A 10,409-nucleotide genomic window follows, 5' to 3' on the forward strand; every position below is an offset into this window, starting at 1 on the left:
ACAAAATCTGTAGGACTAATGGCAAAAATAAGCCTCCTGGTGGCACTAAACAAGCCAATGTGCTGTTTTACTGAGCATCAGATCACACACACACACACACACAATGAAATTTTCCGATATCATGCAACTTTCAGGATGTCATAACAGTTAATACCCAAGGACAATTATCAAGGACGAAATAGGCCTATGGCATGCTGACTTCAACAATAACAATTCTGGACATAGTGGGAATTCCACGCTATCAATCTAGAGGTGTGGGAGTACTGACTTGGAATGTCCCACTCCCTCCCAAATAACTAATTTCAACAACAATCAAGAGGAAGCTGGGGGAACCATGGTTATCCACAGTCCACACTTCTAGTGAAGCAACTCGGTGGTCAACAGCAGCTTCGAAGTACGAGTGTGTGGGATCTGTGTTAAAAATGTACTTTCCTGGTCGAATATGGGATTAAATTTTTTTGTTGTTGTAGTTTCTTAACCCTTTTCTTAACCATGGGGCGGCAGTGGTTCAGCGGTAGACTGGCCGGATGGAAACCGCAAGGTTGCCAGTTCGAACCCGGGCTCCCCCAGAGTTGGTGTCAAAGTGTCCTTGAGTAAGACACTGAACTCCTAATTGCTCCTGATGTGCTGGTTGGTGCCTTGCATGGTTTCTGCCGCCGTCAGTGTATGAATGTGTGTGTGAATGTAATGCACAATCTATGTAAAGCGCCTTGGATAAAGGCGCTATATAAATGCACCATTTAACACTAAACCACCTTTTTGTCACACCGTCACTAAACACGGGTATATTTTACCCAATGTAAAATATTCCATGAACAATATTTCTCATCAAAATATATTGATGTACATCAATACATGGCAAAATTGAGTTGATCTTCTTTAATATTTCATCACAACTTTGCACAAAAATAGATAATAGGGGGGCTATCATGGGGGGGGGCAAAATCAGTAAAATGTGGGTATTATTTTAACAATATTCCTATACCAAAACATAATGGAGCTGGGAACGTCTCCTTTGGTCCATCCATTCCTGGGACATGTGACAATGGTCCAGTGAAGAAGACAAAATTGTGCGTGTATGGGATTTATTTCTATCACTCTATCACTAAGCACGGGTGAAATTCACCCGAACACCTGCCCGTAGAAAGAAACAGGGATGTGGGCAGGTAAACAAACCTACCTTCTATGATGTCACTGAGCATCATAAAGGTACTGAAAGACCCACCTACCTCAGACATCAGCAACATTATAAAAATTACAAAAATATAATTGTCCGGGTGAAAATCACCCGTGTTTAGTGTTCTACGGTTAATCAAAAATCGAATTCCAATGTTCTGTGATGTGTTTATGCTGTACCTCAGTCTGTAAGATGGCTGCACGTTGCTCCTTGGCGGTGAGGGATTCCTTGAGGACCTCAATGTGCTGCTTGCTGTCTGAGAACTGATTGTTGAGCGTCTCCAGCTTGGTCTGCAGACCCAGCATCTCTGTGTCCTTCCTAGACAGGTCCTGCTTCACCTGCTCCATCTGAACAGCCACAACGAGCAGAGGAGATTGAAGAAAAACATTTGTTTTATGGAGTTACCTACTTTAATCTCTGAGTTTCAGTCCTGTGAACTATTGTTTTATTGTTTGTTTTTGGGGGGCACACTCTCGAGTACCACCTAGCGTCGACGCCTGTATATACCGGTATACGGACTTGGGGGGGAAAAGAGTTAAGTAGGTCTGGAACCCAGAGCACACAAAGCGTATTGTAACCCCAACTACATTCCATGTTGGCATCGTGCCCAAACCTTGTTCTTCATGAACTTGGTGTGGCTGCGGTACACCTCCATCTGCTTCATCTCCTCCTGCCGCTCCTCGCAGCTCAGCAACCCGTTGGACTTCAGCATCAGCAGCTCCTCCTCCATGTCCCTAAGACCCCTCTCCATGGAGTTGAGCTTAGCGTCCTGAGACAGAGGAACACACGGGATGATACTGTTATATTCACACAATATCAATGATATCTGATGATGGCAATAATAATAATGTAAATAATAATTTTTTTCTCAATATAATGTATTCCCCCTAAACATAACATTATAACTTTATTTTATTTGGCGTCCAGGAAGTGAAGATGCTTTCATTGATGAGAGTCTGAAACCATTCATAGACACAAAAGTAAATGACTAAATAGGAAAATTCCCACCTTCATGTCGATGACAGTCTGTAGAGCCTTGGTTTTGGTGGATTCGGGGGTTCCCTCATATCGGCGGTGCAGCTCCTGTCGAGGAAGATGAAGTACAACATGTGATGAGCAGACGTGAAAGATTGTCATGGTAGAGAACAACACAGAAACAGGTGTTTCTCTGGTTTCTGACCTCTCTCAGAGCCTGAGTCTCTCTGTCTCTCTGGTCTAGGAGACTCTCCAGGTGGTGCCGATGCATCTCGGCGTCGGCCAGCCTTCTGGTTCGTTCCTGGTCTTCCTCTGAGGCCTTGGCAGATGGACCTGGAGGGGCAAAGATTATATGATATGTTGCTGTCGGGAGGAAACCACCCAACTCAATTTTTGTTTTAGCTGTGCTATTGAACACCCTTTACATCTGTGTGTTGGTTAAAAAACATATTTGAACTAATGGATAGTATTAAAAAGTGCTTCGGACAAAACCTCCATTGGATCCTCAAACTGTCTGCTAAAACAGCGAACTCCACCACCTCTTCTCCTCTCATGCAAGTAATTGACAATATATACAGTCACAACACCAACTTTGATGAGGCAGTATTACTTTGTGTGTACTGTGTGTGTATGTATATATACATAAATACGGTGTATCATTTTCTGAATAATGAACATTTTGGAGTGTTAGGTGATTGAATAATAACTGAATCGTGATAGTTGAATGCATACAGTACATATGGAGATCTTATCTTACATAAGGATATATTGCTTGCTCTGGGTGGGATCTCTGTCTGTTTGCAATCACCGACAGAGCGGTGTCGCTCTACATTCTACATCTGATTTGAGACTTTAATAAAGATTGAACTGAATATCTTCATTAGGGCACATTATTTCCAGAAATCTCTGCATGTTAAAAATGAAGACTGTCACAAAGGTGACAAAGCAAACAGCAGCACAGACCCACCTTTGCTCTGCAGCATCTCCAGCAGCTTCTTGATGGACTCGTCCCTGGCTCCCAGGGTCTGCTTCTGCGTGTCGATCCTCAGCTCCATCTCCTCCAGGGTCTTCCTCAGGAGGAAGAGCTCCTTGGCCTGCCGCTCGTGCTCGCTGTGCAGCCGCCTGAAGTTCTCCTCGGTGGGCTCGGAGGTCAAGGCCAGCTCGCGGCCGTGGTGAGACGGGTCCTGCTGGAGCAGCTGGTTCAGGTCCCTCTGGATTCGCAGCTCGTCCTGGAGGGCCTGCGCCGTCATCTGAAGGTGCTGGTGGCAAAGACATAAAAAGGACAAATGTTTCCCCATTTACGGTTTGGGTAGCCCATTCATTAGTCTACTACTATAACTTGCTTTTTTGTCCATTTAATTCATTTTTTTTAAATCCCCCCCAAACTAACAGGGGTCACTAAAGAGGACCTAATCTAGACATGGAAGGCCATTTGAGCAATTAACGCCTTATAAATTCTGTGTTTACACTGTAACAAATGGCCTTCCATAATCCCTCGCCGGAAACCCACCACAAACACGGCAAATAGCCTTCATTGGACCAGTGTCAAGTTCATCCAATCTTTATTTTGATAAGATACCCAAGAGGTTGGCTAACAAATTCAAAACCACAGCGATGACGAGAAACCGCCTTTCTCTGTGTTTATGGATCCTGGCATAATATCTCGTGTTACGACTGAACCCTGCATGATTGAGGATTTATTGATGACTTGAAAGGCAAGCGTTGCGGCCAAGCCTTGTGTCTTACATTTCATGCCCGGCGAAATACAAGTGGTGAAACACAATCGGCCTAGTGTACTGTTGCAATGTTTGTGGCATTTGAAGCCACGGGTACTTGGCAGTGACGCCGTGGCCCGTGAGACCAACGCATAATGCTGTATTACATTGTCTGGTGTGGATCAGCTGTGGGCCGTTTCAGACGACAGAACAAAGGGAGAAGTCAGTGGCTGCCACCGTTTGGCTCTGTCCGCCTCCTCTTCCTCCAGGCCCCCTCCCTCCATTTCCTTCCTTGTTCATTCTCTCCTGGACTCCTCCTTTCTCCACTCCCGTCCACCGACCGTGGACGCCCACGCCCTATCTGTTTCTCTCCAGCACTCTCACCTTTCGTATCGCTAACCCTCACTTTCCATCAGCCCCATACCGCTCCCTTCCCCTCCACCCGTGACTACTGACTGACTAAGGCTGACTCACTGCTGTGCCTGCACTGATCCTCCCCTCCACCCCCACACACACACACACACACACACACACACACACACACACCTCTTCCCTCCCGCTCGCTCCTCGCTCTTGCTCTCTCTCCGCCTGAGGAGAGACAACACAGTGAGGCGTTTCAGAGCGAAGAGGCCATAAAGAGAGATGTGATGCCATAATGCCATAATTAACCATAATGATGAAACAGATAAGCTTGCGGTGGGTCACAACAACAACACCACACTGCGTGAGCACAAAAAAAAGCCACAGTCCAGGCTAGAGACGTCCACGGTGCGAGGAAAACTGTGGTTCAAACAAAAACGTGCAACATGCCTTCGTCTCACAATTTCCCCTTGTCTCCTCCGCTTGCCTCCATTCACATAATCAGTTAATGTCTCCTTTAGACTGCTGGCATAATTTATCCGCGCTGACGAGCAGCGTTTGCCAACTTAAAAAGCAATGCCAATTTGCCTTGTGTCGGTCCGGACGGTCCGGCTTTAGCGAGAAGCGGAACATGACAGCCATTTCACAACAAGGCACATTTTGGAGGCTAGGTAACAACAGGCACTTATCACAGAGGATAAGGGGGATCAATGTCTTATAGTGGAGATTTTCTCAAAAGCTGCGTGGCCAGAGTACACAACACATCAGCACTGCCAGCAGAGAGCAATGACACATACTGTACAGTACACAGTCAAATATAGGCCCAGCTAAATTCACACATACAGGCCTAACACGCAGTGCTCTCATGTGCAAGGACAGACACATGCACGCTCAGTTGGAGGCTGGCTACATGAGGGGGCGGACAGTTACATGGAAGGGATAATTACCCAGATGCCTCTGTGCATTTGTGTGTGCTCACGCCTGCACTTGTGCGCGTGCGTGTGCAACCGTGTGCGAGTGGGAGGAGGCCAACATGTGAAAGCAGACGTTTTTAAATTAGAGCAACCACTGATTAGCTTTACGCTAGTGGGGCATTACTGGGAATTAGCCCATGTTGTGATTTCTGTGACTCAGCAGGAGCCAACACACCAAATTATACAGATCTGCCCATCGACTCCAGTACATTCATTAATGGATTAGACCTCTGGCAGCACATGCAGGGAGAAAACAACGGAAGACTCACATGATTCACCTTTTTTTCCTCAATAATATAATAATATTCTACGGATTCTAAATACCACAGATCTAATACGTTTCCAGTTGTTCTCTCCTCAAAATGTGGATTCTTGTTAAAATTGGATATGTAGGCACTTGTACGTGTATGTATTTGTGTGTGCTCTCAAATACACACACATCAAGACACACTGAGTGAGAGGGAAGGTGCTGAGCAGGGCATTACCCTAAATGCAGAGCCAGCGTCTCTTTCCCCTGGCTCCTGGAGGCCAGGGAGAGAGAAACAATCAGGGTAAAAGAAATGGGAAAAACAAGAGGAATGAGATGGATTAGGCAAGTGTGTGAGAGACATAAGTAGAAATAGGGCATGGAGGCACAAGAGTAAAAGTCTTAAGGCTCATTCATAGTCTGGATTTTCGGTGGTGAGGTGACCACCGCTCCGGTGGTGAACTGACCACCGGAGCTAAAATAACGTTGAGCGGTGGCAAGTAAAAACAGAGAGAAGGGCTGGGGTGTTGGAGGTGGTTTGCTCTTCACCGTGGCTCGTGACATCATGTTCTAGTTCGTTGGTCACCTCACCACCGAAAATCCAGACTATGAATGAGCCTTTACCGTGGGAGTTTTCATAACCTTTCCTACCATTTAAAGCAGTCTGTATGAACATGCCTTGGTATAACCCAGCTGACAAGAGATGGGAATCGAAGGCCATCGACCCCTCAATCGCTCACACTTGATCAGGCTCATCTCTCCATCAAAGCCTGGGTTATTATTCATATTTTCTTTAATGTGCGGTGTCCCCAATCTGAAAATAACTCTTGTACCGTGTCCCCCTCCCCCCACCCCCCTCAGGTCCCCCACCCCCCTCAGGTTTCCTGTCTCTCTACACTCTCCTATCCAAATAAAGCAGAGAATGCCACACAAAAAATATCTAAAATCTTCATTCAGAGTCAGACCCATGCACAGTGCACACGTGCAGGCTTTTTCTTCTTTTTAATGCAAAGTGTGGTTCCCTGAAGCTTGTCATTTACTATGTGATTTATGCCCAAGAGGAATTCCACGCTTCCTTATTCTTAGCAGCAGGTAAACCACTCCACACATACCCAAAGTCAAAGTCATATGATTTGTCACACACGTTACCGCAGTGAAATTTGTTCTCCACCCAGCTTTAAGATCTTCAGCCTCACTATATATATATATATATATATATATACATATACACACACATTTTCATATCCAGCCATTTCTAAAGCATACAAAGATGCTAATGCAGTCATTAAACTAACATCCTCTTTGATCTCTTAAGCATGAGCATATAGCTGCATAGAAGAGGATTAACTAAATGTTCGAAAGCTCACTCCAACCTATGCAGAGGAAGAGGAAGTGGGAGAGAGAGAGAGAGGGATGAATGAGACATAGAAAGGAGAATCCCTTACAGTAAAACGTTGGTAAGCTGCATTATGAAACACGGAAATCGTTGAATAGCATTTCCCACAAGCGTGACCACTACCGACAGATGATAATAGCTTATTTGCGATGTAATAAACGTGAGCTAAAATTGTGTAAACAGAGGAGCTCTGAGGAAATAACAAATATTTACTAAGCTTTGATTTTGACTTGCTGTGATGACGCCGCCTACTATGCCGCTTACTATGCAAACGCAGGCCAAAAGGATTGGCAAGGCATACATACCTGTGTTTCATCCTGAATTACACGGTATTGTTCCTTCCACACAGTGATCTTGGAGACCTCGTCTTTTCGAAGCGCTCGCTCCTTTTTCAGCTCGGGGCTCCAGAAGGTCTTGATAGAATTCATGGAGGAGCTGAGCTTGCTCTCCTTCACCTCCACTTCCCGCCGCAATAACTCATTCTCACGCAGAACCTGAGGGATCCAAAATGATTATGTAACATGATGCAACTAACACCAAGGCTAAAAGTACACACGCGACAAGGTTCTCCAGCAAAAACATATACAAGCAATGAGGTAAAGCCAGCATAAAAGCAGAGCGAGTTACCTCTTTGAGTTGGGCCTGCAGGTCCAATATGGTGTTGTCCCTGGCTTGTCTCAGAGAGTGGGGCACAGTGGACGCCATGTGGTGGTCCCCAAACGCCAGCGCATCACCGATCATCATGCCCACAGCATTGGTGGGCACTGAGGTGGCAATGTTGGGGGTGCTAGCAGCCACCCCGCCACCACTGCTGCCCCTTGACCCATACATCACCCTCTGCCTCCCCATAGTCGTCATTGTCCCACCACTCTTTGGGATGTGGTCAGTTACCAATGCAACCTCGTTGTCGCTCAGGTACATGGGCCCTGAGGTAGCATACGCCGCGTTGAGGGACTGTATGTTCTCCATGGACAGGGTTTTACCCCCCGGCCCTCCGGGGCCACCTCCGCTGCCTCCGGTGCTGTTGGTGCGACGGTGACCCATCCGTGGCGAGCGGGGCAGGCGAGGGGAGCGGCCGGATCCCTGACTAGCGCCACCCCCTCCCTCTCTCCCTCCACTGTTGGCTTCCCCTCTGCCAACAGAGCGGGCACTGCCGTACATCTTCTGCTAAGTAGAAGAATGGAGCTGACAGTCTTACTGAAAATCTAAGGTCTCACAGGTGCCAAGATATGCTCGCCGATTGTGTGACCTCACGTCTCCCAGCAGCAGTTCTGTGTGTGTGTGTGTGTGTGTGTGTGTGTGTGTGTGTGACGGCGATTCTGTTTCAAGAATCAGCAAGCACAATGTTCATGATATATCGGAGCTCTCCTTGACTGATGATGCTCTTCTAACCTGAGCCGTCTTCCGCTTGTCTCAATATACTGCTCTGAAAGAGAAGAAGAAATTAATTCATTTAGAAAAGAAAACAAATTGAGTCCGTCCTGTGTAATGATTATATTATATGCTATCAGGAGGAGCTATGCTGATTGAATCATACCCTATTCATTCAGATAGAAAGTCCTGTGTAACAACAGAGAGACAACTTGGGTGAATACGGGGATGGAACATAAACAATAAGCATCCCTTAAAAAGGATTACTGACCAATCCTTTACACAAAAACATGTTGAGGCCATCAACTTTCAGAGTCACTGGCCGGGTCTTTAAGCATTGAATGTAACGGTTCCCACCTAAACAATAACAATCCTGTGTTCATGTATCCATTTGTAACACACACTGACACTGATAAGAGCACAAATGTAACGTACGGTACGGTACGGGTCCACACTGAGGATTTATTTTTGCAACAAACCCACCACAGGCTTCTCAGGCATTCAGCTGACTGTCTGCGTGGCCTAGCTAGCGGCGCTACAGCTATAGCTAACACATTTTACTACTACCGTTACATTACATGGACTCATAATCGTGTCCGTTTAAAAGCACTTCAACGGATTAATGTATAATAACGATTACGTTCTCTATATAAACATTTGTACAGAGTGCTATCGATATAGCTACGGGCTACGGCCTCTAAGTGGGGAAGGACTGTCAGTCCAAGGAAAAATATCCTCCCAGGTTACAAAATTAAGCCTACGATTGTCTTTTAAAAGGAAGGGGGTCGTCTGATCTGATGTGTTCAATTTAGATCGGATCATCCGTATAAAATGCAGCAGAATGGGATAAACAGTAGAGTGGACCACTTCTTTACACAATCCCCACTATAACGTATAAGGTAGAACGTTAAGCGTTTGCTTTGGAGACACCCAAAGCATATCCCATTTTTCTCCTCCTCCACCTCCATTAAAGGGCTGATCATTTAGGCTACGCTTTTATTCATTCACATCTCGCATTCCTTGCTGCAGATCGTGTCATTGTAGCGTGCAAAGTAACCAAGTATAAATTGCACAACATATTTGCTCAGATTAGCTCACGATAATGGAGGTTATTCCTTTCAACTGAGTGGTCAGGCAGAATCTTATTTTTCCCCCTTTCGTTCGCTAACACAATAGCCTGTCATGAAAATATATCACTAAACCAACTACCTTATTATCCTTTTCCCCCCGATGGACGTCAAAACGGTGTCAATTTTGAATCCTGCGTCAAATGGAAATCGGCTGCAGAAACGCTCATTTTCTTTTAATTCCTCGCTATGATTATGAGTGTATCTGATTTTCCCATCTTTTGCCAGTAAAAGCAGCGGCTCTGGAGAGCCAGGGCGCTTCAGTGACGTCAACAAGCCCGTGATGCGCGTTCACGCGGCACTCATCGCCACGCTTGAATTTTACAAGCGCGGCCACGACTGTTGGGGAAAATGCAGATGGTCAGCGAGGCAGCAGCAATGAATGACCTGTCCTGTCCTCTGAATATTTAAAATGTTATCAGTGACTATTAGGCCTATTATTACGAATAAGTAAAAAATCAGATATGGATTCTTGATCCATTGATCCAATTGATTTAATTAACTGGCAGGCAGTAGGCCTAATAATAAACATTGACGTGGTAGTAATAGATTACAATTGGATAGCCATATGGTGATGATCTATAGATCTGCATGGAGCCGGCCAGCAACTCTACATCTGACCTCAAACATCAAACCCTTAAATCTCCATGATGGAGCTGACCTGTTCTGACATTCCATGTTGATCCCTCGGGCTCCCCACCCGTCCTTAGTCTTCCTCCCTTTTGACTGATAGTACCTGTCATACCTGACATACCATATGTTGATCTGCCCTCATCAAACCCTGTACAAAGCTCAAGTCATGCTATATGGCCAGTACATAATTCATGAGCGGACGTAGAATACGCACATCGACAGGCTGGGTGCTGGACTAAATAAACTTCAGTAGATATTGGATGGAGCCCGCAGCCCCGCACACCACAGGTACAAGAAAGACGTTCTTTATTGAAATACTGACAACGTTTCCATCTATTTGATCTTCATCAGGTCATGTACACAAAAGTTTGTACTTTTATACTAAGGGAGTGCCCCCATTAACCAATCAAAACACCACATTTTGGTGCCCCTCC

The 10,409-nt window shown here is 45.7% G+C and overlaps 1 protein-coding gene across 4 annotated transcripts in view; it reads right to left on the reverse strand.

The window, feature by feature from the left end:
* The window catches only part of LOC310857693 (ELKS/Rab6-interacting/CAST family member 1-like), a 31,956-nt gene extending 22,370 nt beyond the window's left edge, over positions 1 to 9,586 (reverse strand). For 2 of the 4 annotated variants that reach the window (XM_083763485.1, XM_083763484.1), the window contains exons 1-10: positions 9,425 to 9,586; positions 7,472 to 8,270; positions 7,150 to 7,338; positions 5,687 to 5,722; positions 4,414 to 4,455; positions 3,120 to 3,411; positions 2,358 to 2,485; positions 2,186 to 2,260; positions 1,791 to 1,946; positions 1,357 to 1,524 (exon numbers count right to left, since the gene is read on the reverse strand). In XM_083763485.1, coding sequence (XP_083619611.1) covers positions 1,357 to 1,524; positions 1,791 to 1,946; positions 2,186 to 2,260; positions 2,358 to 2,485; positions 3,120 to 3,411; positions 4,414 to 4,455; positions 5,687 to 5,722; positions 7,150 to 7,338; positions 7,472 to 8,005 — 1,620 coding nt within the window. In that variant the 5' untranslated portion in view covers positions 8,006 to 8,270; positions 9,425 to 9,586. The remainder of the gene's footprint in view (positions 1 to 1,356; positions 1,525 to 1,790; positions 1,947 to 2,185; positions 2,261 to 2,357; positions 2,486 to 3,119; positions 3,412 to 4,413; positions 4,456 to 5,686; positions 5,723 to 7,149; positions 7,339 to 7,471; positions 8,271 to 9,424) is intronic. The other 2 variants (XM_083763486.1, XM_083763487.1) reach the window with 2 other exon arrangements.
* Positions 9,587 to 10,409: the final 823 nt, after the last annotated feature.

The sequence above is a fragment of the Protomyctophum parallelum genome (genome assembly GCF_964188405.1).
Source record: "Protomyctophum parallelum genome assembly, chromosome: 4".
NCBI classification, from domain to species: Eukaryota; Metazoa; Chordata; class Actinopteri; order Myctophiformes; family Myctophidae; genus Protomyctophum; species Protomyctophum parallelum.